Below are 12,672 nucleotides of genomic sequence, written 5' to 3'. Positions count from 1 at the left end.
TGTTATTTCCTGTGAAGACAGTCCTGACCTGGTGTGTGAGGGCTCCACTAACACCATATATTTTTTTTTGCTTTGGTTCCACACAGATGTGTTGCTTCTGCGAAGAGCCGTCGCTGCTGGGACCCCAGAGCGATCCGCCAGTGCTTGACAAAGCACTCTCTCTTTCCCAAGGCCGAAGCCTGCCTTGCCAGCTGGCTGCCTGAGCTGTCGAGCCCCAATGCGGGAGTAAGCGTGGCATGTTTTTTTCCTCCGCACTCTGCAGATTAACTGCTGCAATAAGGGTGCTGTCAGAGCTGGCTCCTGGTCCCAGCTCACAAAGGACCAACGCTAGCCGGTAGTAAAGTATCAAAGTCTTTATTGAAGAATAGTTTCCATTTCCAAGCCTCAGCGCCCCAGCTCTACGTCTAGAGTCTAGACCAGCGAAGCTCCGTCTGAATCTCCGCCCCCTGTACACCAGTTTAAGACTCTAATCTTACTCCACCTCTCCCTTCTCTCCTTTCTCCTCTGGGTCCTGCTGCCCCCCGGGGTCTCCTCCCTCCTGGACTCCTCTGACGCAGACGTTGACCCTCCTGACTCCTCCCGCTCTCTTCGGCGGGCTTTAGGACTTGGCTCCCTACCTGGGCTGCCAACTGTGCCGCCTTCCTGTACATTTGAACTTGGCGCGCGCGCGTGTTTAACCTTCCTCTTAACCGTTTCCTCGCTCCCTGACGGAGGCGTGGTCAATCCTGCCTCATGTTCTCCCGCTGGTAGCGCGCCGCCTGATCCCGATGCCTGGGACTCCTCCCCCCTACTTCCCTCTGGTGTGGACGCTGGTCCAGATTTCCAGCTGCTGCTCTCTGAGTCCCCTCTGGCCCCTTCTCCCTGAAGTGCCCCCCTGGGTACTCCCCTTGCCCTGACCATGGGAGCCCCTTTTTGTGAATCCTCTGATTCACTGGACGGACTCAGAGACCTTGGATTGCTGTCATCGCTGACATTTCCTTCGGACTCCTCCCCTTCGCTCTCCATTTCCTCCCTCTCCTGTGCCTCTGCTCCTGAACCCCTGACATCCATCCCCCCCTCGAAGCCCCCCCTTCCCCCCTCCCCTTCCTCAGGTATGGGTGCTGGGTGCTCCGTCGTTGTGGGGGTGAATGGCGGATACAGTTCGTCCCCCGTGGCGTGCATCCAGCCGGATAAGTCCGGCTCGTCCTCCGTGCTCTCGCCGACCTCGATTTCCTCTGCTTCCATCTCTGTGCCGCCGTGCTCGAACCCAACGTCCTCCCCCAGCACGTCCATGTCCATCTCTCCCTCTGTCACCTCTGGGTCCATTGCCTGCCAAGGACCCCCCAGCCACCTCCTGCTCCACCGCTCCTCTGGTCGATCGTCCCACCAAAACGAGCGGTCTGAGGCAAACCCCGAGGGCGATCCCTCCGGGAACGTGTTTCTATTGCCGGTTCTTCGTCCGAGGTGAACCCCTGGAATGTGCTGGTTGAAAGCGTGGGTGTGAAAAGCCAGTCGTCGAAATACTCGGCTGGCATGGGCCTGTGTGGGAACAAGGCATGAAATTCCTCTTTGAGAAGAGGCTCGTCCAGGGCATAGTCCGGCACCCAACGGTTGGCGCTGGCCGGGGTACCTTCACTGGCGAGAAAATATTCTACTCCCTCTTCCCCCCATCTCGAGTCTAAAATCTCTGTGACCTGGTTGATGGGCTCCCCTCTTGGCGACTCCCTCCTTGGGGGCGTCTCCCTATACGGGTCTGGTGCCGTGCCCTGCGCCTGAAATCGGTGAGGTGCTTTGTAGGGCGTGAGCACTGACCTATGGAACACTGGGTGCATTCTGGATCCCTCCGGAAGTGTCAACCGGAAGGCCACTGGATTGATCTGTGCCTCGACTTGGTAAGGTCCTAGCTGCTTATGTCCGAGTTTCTTCTTCGCTAATGATCTGGTCGGCACTGCTTGGGCCGCTAACCACACCCAGTCTCCCACCTGTATGTCCTCCCCGACCCTTCTGTGCTTGTCAGCCTGCAGTTTGTATGCGTGCTTTGCAAGTTCTAACTGCCTCCTAAGCTGTTCGTGAACTTCCTGCAATTCTGACGCTAAGACTTCCGCTGCCTGTGGCTCCCCCTCCCCCAGTCTCTCTAATCCCGGGAAGGTTCTGGGATGCCTCCCGTTGTTGGCGAAGAACGGTGTCACCCCCGTGGACACGTGCTTCGTGTTGTTGTAGGCGAACTCAGCGAGCGGCAGGTAGTCCACCCATGTTGCCGGCTGCTGATTTGCATAGCATCTCAGGTACTGCTGCATGATGGCGTTGACGCGCTCCGCTTGTCCGTTGGTCTGCGGGTGTCTCGCCGACGCCAGGTTGATCTTGACGTTCAGGAAACCCATCAGCTTCTGCCAGAAGTTCGAGATGAACTGTCGCCCCCTGTCGGACAAGATCGACCGTGGCAGACCGTGCACCCTGAAGACGTGGTCTATGAGCAGTTTGGCGGTCTGTTCCGCCGTGGCCACCTTCGCGCACGGAATGAAGTGGGCCATTTTGGTGAACATGTCCACCACCACTAGCACTGCCGTTTTACCCCTCGAGCTGGGTAAATCCGTGACAAAGTCCAGGGCCACCCTCTCCCACGGTTCGCTCGGTGTCTGCAGCGGTTCGAGCAATCCCGCCGGAGGTTTGTGCACTGACTTGGCCCTTTGGCAGGTGTCGCACCTCGAGACGTACTCCGCGACTTCCCCCCGCATCTTGGGCCACCAAAAATCTCTGGCAACTAATTCTGCCGTCTTCTCTTTGCCAAAGTGCCCGGCGGTGGGTGCGTCGTGCAACTGCTGCAGTACTCTCGCGCGGAGGTCGTCTCCCGGTACATAGAGTGCCCCTCTGCGGATGAGCAATCCATCACGTATTTGGAACTCGTCGTCCTTCACCGTGCCCTTGTGCACCTTCTCCATTTTGGCTTGTGCGAAGGGGTCCTCCTGCAGCGCTCGACGGACCGCATCCAGGTCCACGGTTGCTGAAGCGCACGCCCACGCTTTCGGTGCGAAAATGTGCTTGGCCGCTGCTGGTGCCGCCTCTTCGAGGTATTGCTGCTTTCTGGACAGTGCATCTGCCATGATGTTGTTGTCGCCTGGGATGTATTCTATCCTGAAGTCGAAATCCGCAAAGAACTCCGCCCATCTGATGTGCCGCTGGTTCAGGAACCTTGCCGTACGCCAGTACTCCTGGTTCTTATGATCCGTGCGAACCTGCACTGTGTGTTTGGCTCCGATGAGGAAGTGCCGCCACGCCTTGAATGCTGCATAAATGGCCAGCAACTCCCTGTCCCAGATGGTGTAGTTCTGCTCTGACTTGCTGAGCTTCCTAGAGTAGAAGGCACACGGTCTCCAGTCCCCATGCGGGTCCTGCTGCAACAGTACTGCGCCCACGGCTCTGTCTGAGGCGTCCGTTTCAACTCTCATCGGTCTGCTGGGATTCACATGCAGTAGCTGCTCTTCGGACGAGAAGAGACGCTTAAGGTTCTGGAAGGACTGCTCCGCTTGCTCCGTCCAGATGAACTTCTTCTTCTTGGAGCTGAGCGTGTCGGTAATGGCCGCTGTCTGCATCGCGAACCCCTTGATGAACTTGCGGTAAAAGTTGGCGAAACCCACAAACCGCTGGACCTCCTTCCGATTGCGCGGGCTCTTCCAGTCCAACACTGCGCGAACCTTGGCGCTGTCCATGGCGAGCCCCTTGTCCGACAACTTGTAGCCCAGGAAATCCACCTCCTTCCTGTCGAACTGGCACTTCTCCAGCTTGGCGTACAGCCGATGCTCCTGCAGTCTCTGCAGAACCTCCTTGACGTCTCCCTCGTGGGTCTCCTCTGATTCTGAGAATATCAGGATGTCGTCCAAGAAGCAGACGCATTTCTTGTAGAGGAGACCCGCCAGGACGTGATGCATGAAGGCTTGAAAACAGTGAGAGCCATTTTGTAAACCAAAGGGCATAACTCTGTATTCATAGGTGCCCAGGGGCGTGAACATGGCAGTCTTCCACTCGTCTCCCTCCCGTATGCGAATCAGGTTGTACGCCCCTCACAGATCCAACTTTGTGAAAATGCGTCCTTTCCTCACCGTTGCGAGCAGGTCATCTATTTTGGGCATGGGAAAGGCCGTGGGCTTGGTCTTGGAATTTAAGAGCCTGAAATCAACTACAAGCCTCTTTTGGGGCGTGTCCTTTTTCTTCACAAAGAATACAGGACTGCCCCCCACTGCCTTCGACTCCCGGATGAAACCGCGCTTCAAGTTGAGATCTATGAACTCCCTGAGCTCCTGCAGCTCGTCTTCAGACATTGAATACAGTTTCCCGGTTGGCAGCGTCGCCCCTGGCAGGAGGTCAATCTTGCAGTCATAGGGCCTGTGGGGAGGCAGCTTGTCTGCTTCTTTCTCGCAGAAAACCTCCAAAAACTCTGCGTACTTGCGTGGCACTGCTTGCAGCGTGCCTAATTGTAGCTGCGGGTCTTCCCCTCCCTCTTCCGGGCTAGGTAGGATGCAATGTTCCGCACAATAGGAGGAGCCGAAGGTCAGTTGGCGCTGGTACCACGCCAATGCTGGGCTGTGCCTGTGCCAACTCATGCCCAAGACTACAGGCGTGTCCGACAGGTGGGTGACATTGAAGCTGATGACTTCTCGGTGATTTCCAATCCGCATCACCATTGGCTGTGTCTGTTGCACCACCTGCCCCCCCAACAATTCTCTGCCATCCACCGTGACAACCTTCAGGGGCAGCGTGGCTGGTAGTAGTGGTATATTGTGCTGCTGAATGAAGGTACCCCTGCCCGTACGGGCCAGTCTTGACAGACTCTAGGGTTGTGCGCCCATCTCACTCAAAGAGGCCAAGGGCCAGCGCTGTCCGAAGACACTTCCGGGTCACGTGGCCAGCGTGACATCGCTGCTCTGGCGAGCCAGAGCCGCACACGGAAACGCCGTTTACCTTCCCGCTAGTAAGCGGTCCCTATTTATCTACTTGCACCCGGGAGTGCTTTCGAACTGCTAGGTTGGCAGGCGCTGGGACCGAACAGCAGGAGCGCACCCCGCCGCGGGGATTCGAACCGCCGACCTTTCGATCGGCAAGCCTTAGGCACTGAGGCTTTAACCCAGAGCGCCACCCGCGTCCCGCTGCTGAATGAAATCCAGTCCTATAAAGTCGGCGTTGCTGCCGGAGTCAATGGTGATCGGCACTTCCAGAGTGCGTCCATTGGGCAGTTGGAGAGACGCTGTAAGCTGCACCACTGGTTTGGGTGGGAGGGGGTCTGTGGGCTGCAAAATTGCTGGGGATTGCTTCATTGACTTGTCTGGCTGGACCCCAGTGCCTCTTCCTCCAGCCAGACTCCGTCGTTTCCCTGTTGCGATGTTCCCTGTTGAGTTGCGTCTGTGACTGTTGCCGAGGCTGCAGTGTGCTTGTGGAGCCTCTGGGGACACTCTTTCGCCATGTGTTGAGCACTCTCGCAGATGTAGCACTTCCTGTTCCCTCTAGGAGGCTTCGTTTTGACTGCTCCCGGTGTTAGGGCTCTGGTAGCTGACTGAGCCCTGGCACCTCCGATCTCCATCGGTTCTTCTCCCCCTCCCTGCGAGGGTGTGGATTACGCACGCGTTGCATCTTTGGGAGAGAAGGGAGGTGCTCTGGCTGGCGCCCTTCCCCAACGTCCTTCTTCTCTGTTCCAAGGACGTTCCTCCAGGCGCACCCCAATTTCCAGCGCCCTCTGGACCACTTGCTGAGTGTTATTTGGCCTCTCTCCCCTTGCAATCTCAGCTTTTACATCTGCATTCAAGCCTTCCCAAAAGAGGTCTCTCACTGGGGCAGAATCTTTCTCCCATCCCAGTGCATGAACTAAGCCAAAAAAGCGTGCATGGTACTGCCTCACACTGGCTCTGCCTTGTTTAAGCCCGTGTATGTCTCTTCTGGCAATGTCGATGTCTATCTTTGATAAAAAACACGAATCCATTGCTTTAATGAAAGCCTTCGCATCTTGGAGCGCCGGATCATTATCTCTCCATAAATTCCTCAGCCACGTTTTGGCCTCCCCATGCAAATGGGACAAGATAAACCCCACTTTCTCTCTCTCATCTCTAAAGTCTTTGTCTAGCAGATCCAGCGCAAACAGCAGGTCGGCTCTGAAGTTGGGGTACTGCTGTAAACTCCCGTCGAAATGAGATACCAGACTGCCTCCCCTTCTGCCCAGTCCAATCCCCTCTGACTTGGGTCCCATTTGCCCCAGTGTGGTGAGCGCTTCCAACCTGGTTCGGAGATCTCTGCAGGCGGCATCCATTTCCTCTTCCCTTTTCTTGGAGGCCCGTACCTCTGCGTTGAGTTGAGTTACTGCATTTCGCAGTTCTGTCAGTTGCTGTTCTGGATTCATCTTGCCTGATCTGTGTGAGCTCTCGAAGCACCCCTCCTCTGCCCTCGCTGCGTCGACTCACGTGGCGAGGTTCTTGGTGCCAAAACTAGGGAGACGGAGCTTACTGTCAGAGCTGGCTCCTGGTCCCAGCTCACAAAGGACCAACGCTAGCCGGTAGTAAAGTATCAAAGTCTTTATTGAAGAATAGTTTCCATTTCCAAGCCTCAGCGCCCCAGCTCTACGTCTAGAGTCTAGACCGGCGAAGCTCCGTCTGAATCTCCGCCCCCTGTACACCAGTTTAAGACTCTAATCTTACTCCACCTCTCCCTTCTCTCCTTTCTCCTCTGGGTCCTGCTGCCCCCCGGGGTCTCCTCCCTCCTGGACTCCTCTGACGCAGACGTTGACCCTCCTGACTCCTCCCGCTCTCTTCGGCGGGCTTTAGGACTTGGCTCCCTACCCGGGCTGCCAACTGTGCCGCCTTCCTGTACATTTGAACTTGGCGCGCGCGCGTGTTTAACCTTCCTCTTAACCGTTTCCTCGCTCCCTGACGGAGGCGTGGTCAATCCTGCCTCATGTTCTCCCGCTGGTAGCGCGCCGCCTGATCCCGATGCCTGGGACTCCTCCCCCCTACTTCCCTCTGGTGTGGACGCTGGTCCAGATTTCCAGCTGCTGCTCTCTGAGTCCCCTCTGGCCCCTTCTCCCTGAAGTGCCCCCCTGGGTACTCCCCTTGCCCTGACCATGGGAGCCCCTTTTTGTGAATCCTCTGATTCACTGGACAGACTCAGAGACCTTGGATTGCTGTCATCGCTGACATTTCCTTCGGACTCCTCCCCTTCGCTCTCCATTTCCTCCCTCTCCTGTGCCTCTGCTCCTGAACCCCTGACAGGTGCGATCCCACTGGACCGGGCAGTATGTGGCCGTTGAGTCCGGTGGCACTTACGTCCGAGTAAACGTGCAATGCATTATATCATAGGAGAGTTGACCATTCCCTGATGCTTTAGCTCTTAGCCCTCTTCCCCATTTTGTGTGTGTGTGTGTGTGTATTTAATTTGTGGCTGTCACTAAGGGGGCTTTGAGGTCATTGGAACCCCAATTAAAAGGGTTGCTTGTGACACACTGAGCATGCAAGGTGACTGTTGTTTAGTCGTTTAGTCGTGCCCGACTCTTCATGACCCCCTGGACCAGAGCACGCCAGGCCCTCCTGTCTTCCACTGCCTCCCGCAGTTTGGTCAAACTCATGTTGGTCTCTTCGAGAACACTGTCCCACCATCTCGTCCTCTGTCGTCCCCTTCTCCTTGTGCCCTCCATCTTTCCCAACATCAGGGTCTTTTCCAGGGAATCTTCTCTTCTCATGAGGTGGCCAAAGTACTGGAGCCTCAGCTTCAGGATCTGTCCTTCCAGTGAGGACTCAGGGCTGATTTCCTTCAGAATGGAGAGGTCTGGTCTTCTTGCAGTCCATGGGACTCTCAAGAGTCTCCTCCAGCACCATAATTCAAAAGCATCCATTCTTCGACGATCAGCCTGCTTTATGGTCCAGCTCTCACTTCCGTACATCACTACTGGGAAAAGGTGACAGGAAGGTCTAAATCAGTGGTTCACGAATCAGGGGGTTCCCTAGAGGACGCAAAGGGGGGAGAGCCATTGGTGCAAACAGTTATCGTGTTGGAAAGCGGGTGTTGCTGTACTAGGTTCATCAGCTTTGCTTAATTGCCGTATTTTTCCATGTATAAGAAGACCCCTATTTTTTTAAACCCAAAATTAAGAAATTAAGTTATTTAAAGCCCTAAATGCACTTGGTTCAGTATACTTGAAGGAGCATCTCCACCCCCATCGTTCTGCCCGGACGCTGAGGTCCAGCGCCGAGGGCCTTCTGGCGGTTCCCTCCCTGCGAGAAGCAAAGCTACAGGGAACCAGGCAAAGGGCCTTCTCGGTGGTGGCACCTGCCCTGTGGAACGCCCTCCCACCAGGTGTCAAAGAGAAAAACAACTACCTGACATTTAGAAGACATCTGAAGGCAGCCCTGTTCAGGAAAGTTTTTAATGTGTGATATTTTAATGTATTTTAAATCTTTCTTGGAAGCCGCCCAGAGTGGCTGGGGAAACCCAGCCAGATGAGCGGGGTACAAATAAATAAATAATAATAATGCTTTTTTTTGGGGGGGGGAGATCACTTCCGCCAATCGCGCACTGCCTGCCCGCCACTGCCGATTGCTTGCCACTGCCTGTCGCGCACCTTGCCGCAGCCGCCGATTGCCTGCTCGTCTCACCACAGCCGCCAACCACCTGCCCAATTGCCACAGCCAACCGCCAGCAGGCCTTGCTGCAGCCACCAATCACCTGCCCAATCGCTTCTGCCAATCTCCTGCTTGCTGCTGCCATTAATTGCCTGGTTGTTTCATGCTGTTCAAGTGCTTAAAATGCATTACATTCCTGGGCCACCATATTTCCCCCTGTATAACACGCCCCCATGTATCATAGAATCATAGAGTTGGAAGAGACCACAAGGGTCATCGAGTCCAACCCCCTGCCAAGCAGGAAACACCATCAGAGCACTCCTGACATATGGTTGTCAAGCCTCTGCTTAAAGACCTCCAAAGAAGGAGACTCCACCACACTCCTTGGCAGCAAATTCCACTGTTGAACAGCTCTTACTGTCAGGAAGTTCTTCCTAATGTTTAGGTGGAATCTTCTTTCTTGTAGTTTGGATCCATTGCTCCGTGTCCGCTTCTCTGGAGCAGCAGAAAACAACCTTTCTCCCTCCTCTATGTGACATCCTTTTATATATTTGAACATGGCTATCATATCACCCCTTAACCTCCTCTTCTCCAGGTTAAACATGCCCAGCTCCCTTAGCCGTTCCTCATAAGGCATCGTTTCCAGGCCTTTGACCATTTTGGTTGCCCTCCTCTGGACACGTTCCAGTTTGTCAGTGTCCTTCTTGAACTGTGGTGCCCAGAACTGGACACAGTACTCCAGGTGAGGTCTGACCAGAGCAGAATACAGTGGCACTATTACTTCCCTTGATTTAGATGCTATACTCCTATTGATGCAGCCCAGAATTGCATTGGCTTTTTTAGCTGCCCCCTATTTTTGTGGCCTCCAAATTGAGAAAATGGGGAGAGATTGTATCTGTGTATAAGACGACCCACAATTTTGAACCTAATTTTTTAATAAAAAACCCTAGTCTCATACCCTGAAAAGCACAACAAGTTCTGTTATCCTTTGACAGATGGTTCTCTGGTTCCATGTTGGAACTAGGCCTGGTAAATAGCATTTCTAAATCCTAATAATAATAATAACATTAAATTATTTGTACCATGCCCATCTAACTGGGTTGCCCCAGCCACTCTAGGCGGGTTCCAACATAATAAACATAAGAATTATCTTTGTGATGAACCTAATTATTATTGTTTTTTTAAATATCCTTTCCAGCCTTCGTACATTTGGGCCATATTTGCTACCATCGTGCTGATCTCTGGAGGTGTCTCTGACGTCCAGGACTTGGTGGCTTCTGTAAGAAGACCCACCTCCAGCCTCTCGCTAGTGGACGTCATGGAAGTTCTGTACTGCATGGCCACTGTGCTGTTTGCCATGCGGGATAAAAAGATTCACATCAGCAACAGGTACGTCTGCCAAGGGAGGGGCTTAAAAGGCGGCGGGGCAGTCAAGGGTCCCAGCAGCGGCGAAACCCAAGTTGCATCCTTGAATGCAGACGCACGTTTGCCTTGACTCCTTCTGTACCAACTATTAAATGCCAGCTGAAAACTTTTCCGTTCCGCCAGGCCTTTGCAGAGGCAGTTAAGGATATAACCTCCCACAGCAGTTAATTTGATACCTGTCTTTAACTCTTTAAAATGGTTTTATTGTATGGTTTTGAGTGTTCTGTGCAGTGAACCCCTTTGATTTTTTTAAAAATGAAGCAGTGGTATGCAATATATGGGACGCGGGTGGCGCTGTGGGTTAAAGCCTCAGCGCCTAGGGCTTGCCGATCAAGAGGTCGGCGGTTCGAATCCCTGCGGTGGGGTGCGCTCCCGTCGTTCGGTCCCAGCGCCTGCCAACCTAGCAGTTCGAAAGCACTCCCGGGTGCAAGTAGATAAATAGGGACCGCTTACTAGCGGGAAGGTAAACGGCGTTTCCGTGTGCGGCTCTGGCTCGCCAGAGCAGCGATGTCACGCTGGCCACGTGACCCGGAAGTGTCTCCGGACAGCGCTGGCCCCTGGCCTCTTTGAGTGAGATGGGCACACAACCCTAGAGTCTGTCAAGACTGGCCCGTACGGGCAGGGGTACCTTTACCTTTATGCAATATATACCGTATTTTTCGCTCTATAAGACGCACTTTTCCCCTCCTAAAAAGTAAGGGGAAATGTGTGTGCGTCTTATGGAGCGAATGCAGGCTGCGCAGCTATCCCAGAAGCCAGGAGAGCAAGAGGGATCGGTGCTTCGCTGGAGAGGCGCTGTGCAGCTTTCACTCTCTGCGTAGCGCCCCTTTAGTGAAGCGGGAGGAGAAACGGAGCTCGTTCCGTTTCTCCTCCCGCTTTGCTGTAGATGCGCAGAGCTGAGAGGGAGAGAACATTTTTTTCCTTGTTCTCCTCCTCTAAAACTAGGTGCGTCTTATGGCAGGTGCGTCTTATAGGGTGAAAAATACTGTGTGAATTATTTTTTTAAAAATTCAATTCATTCTTCCGCTTCAAGTACTGCAATGCGCTCTACGTGGGGCTACCTTTGAAGGTGACCTGGAAACTACAATTAATCCAGAATGCAGCAGCGAGACTGGTGACTGGGAGTGGCCGCCAAGACCACATAACACCGGTCCTGAGAGATCTGCATTGGCTCCCAGTACATTTCTGAGCACAATTCAAAGTGTTGGTGCTGACCTTGAAAGCCCTAAACGGCCTCGGTCCTGTATACCTGAAGGAGTGTCTCCACCCCCATCGTTCAACCCGGACACTGAGATCCAGCGCCGAGGGCCTTCTGGCAGTTCCCTCATTGTGAGAAGTGAGGTTACAGGGAACCAGGCAGAGGGCCTTCTCGGTAGTGGCGCCTGCCCTGTGGAACGCCCTTCCTTCAGATGTCAAGGAAATAAGCAGCTATCCTATCTTTAAAAGACATCTGAAGGCAGCCCTGTTTAGGGAAGTTTTTAAATATTTAATGCTGTATTGTTTTTAACACTCGATTGGGAGCTGCCCTGAGTGGCTGGGGAAACTCAGCCAGATGGGCGGGGTATAAATAATAAATTCTTCTTCTTCTCCTCCTCCTCCTTGGCATCTTGAATCCCGATCCTGTCTTCTGCAGCATTAGCTATCCCTCCCAGTTTGAAGTAAGCTTCAAATTTGATGCTGGAGTGCATGAGCCATTAGCCTCATGCAGACGTCCTCATGACAGTCTGAAGTCTGAAGAGCCACTGCTTGCAGAAACCTGATATAATCCCTGGGCATTCCAACTTACCGGACAGAAACTGTCCCTCTCTTTTGACAACCTGGAGAGTGTTTGTTAAAGGCCTCTTTCGTGGTAGGAGGGCTCTAGTTCCCGGAGAAACCTACCGTATTTTTCGCTCCACAAGACGTACCTGACACACCTAGCACTCGATTGGGAGCCGCCCAGAGTGGCTGGGGAAACCCAGCCAGATGGGCAGGGTATAAATAATTTTTTATTATTATTATTATTATTATTATTATTATTATTATTATTATTATTATTATAGTTGTTGTTGTTGTTGTTTGTTTGTTTATTATATATCATTTCCCATAATTCTTTTATTACTTTACAGTTCCACCACACGTGGCAAAAGGTGCCTTCTTTTTCTTTGCATTTCCAGTGGATTTTTGAACTTGTCCTATACATTTTTGCTAATTTACTCGGGGTTAAATACCAGCGATACATCATTTTCACATCATTTTCTTTTAATGTGTAACATGCTGTGAATCTCAAATCCCCTTTCCACGATTTCCCCCATGCTGACTTCTGTATATTGTTACCTAGGTTTGTTCTTTCCATCCTCACTTATGCTGTTAGGGACCTCTTTCGATTCATACACTTCTTCTCCCTGCGTCCTTGTAGGTTTCACTACAGCATTTTCTACTGTCTCTATCTCCTGGAGAATTCTAACAACGGCACCACATTCGTCGAGCCGGAATGGGGCAGCTCCGGATTCGAAAGAGGCCCTCAGTGCAGGTACTTCCTGTGTTTACGTCGAAAGCTGAAATGAACAGCGGCCGTTGCCAGCTTGCCTTGCAAGTCCTCCTGAATCTTCCAATGTTTCAGGTTCATTGGATGAGTTCTGGTGTGATGAGAGAGGGAGGAGCTTTCTCCCTCGCGGGACAGGTTGGGGCTGCC

At 53.1% G+C, this 12,672-nt stretch overlaps 1 protein-coding gene and 1 long non-coding RNA gene across 2 annotated transcripts in view; one reads left to right on the top strand and one right to left on the bottom strand.

Moving 5' to 3' along the window:
• The window catches only part of LOC310659308, a 182,760-nt gene that overhangs the window by 30,629 nt on the left and 139,459 nt on the right, over window positions 1-12,672 (bottom strand). The window lies entirely within an intron of this gene.
• The window catches only part of FBH1 (F-box DNA helicase 1), a 49,434-nt gene that overhangs the window by 8,154 nt on the left and 28,608 nt on the right, over window positions 1-12,672 (top strand). The window contains exons 5-7 of the mRNA XM_083401896.1: window positions 87-225; window positions 9,772-9,962; window positions 12,397-12,510. Coding sequence (XP_083258022.1) covers window positions 87-225; window positions 9,772-9,962; window positions 12,397-12,510 — 444 coding nt within the window. The remainder of the gene's footprint in view (window positions 1-86; window positions 226-9,771; window positions 9,963-12,396; window positions 12,511-12,672) is intronic.

Source organism: Podarcis tiliguerta (assembly GCF_965153285.1).
Source record: "Podarcis tiliguerta genome assembly, chromosome: 10".
Taxonomy (NCBI): domain Eukaryota; kingdom Metazoa; phylum Chordata; class Lepidosauria; order Squamata; family Lacertidae; genus Podarcis; species Podarcis tiliguerta.
The sequence above is the reverse complement of the archived record's forward strand: the minus strand, read 5'-3'. Positions and strand labels throughout refer to the sequence as shown.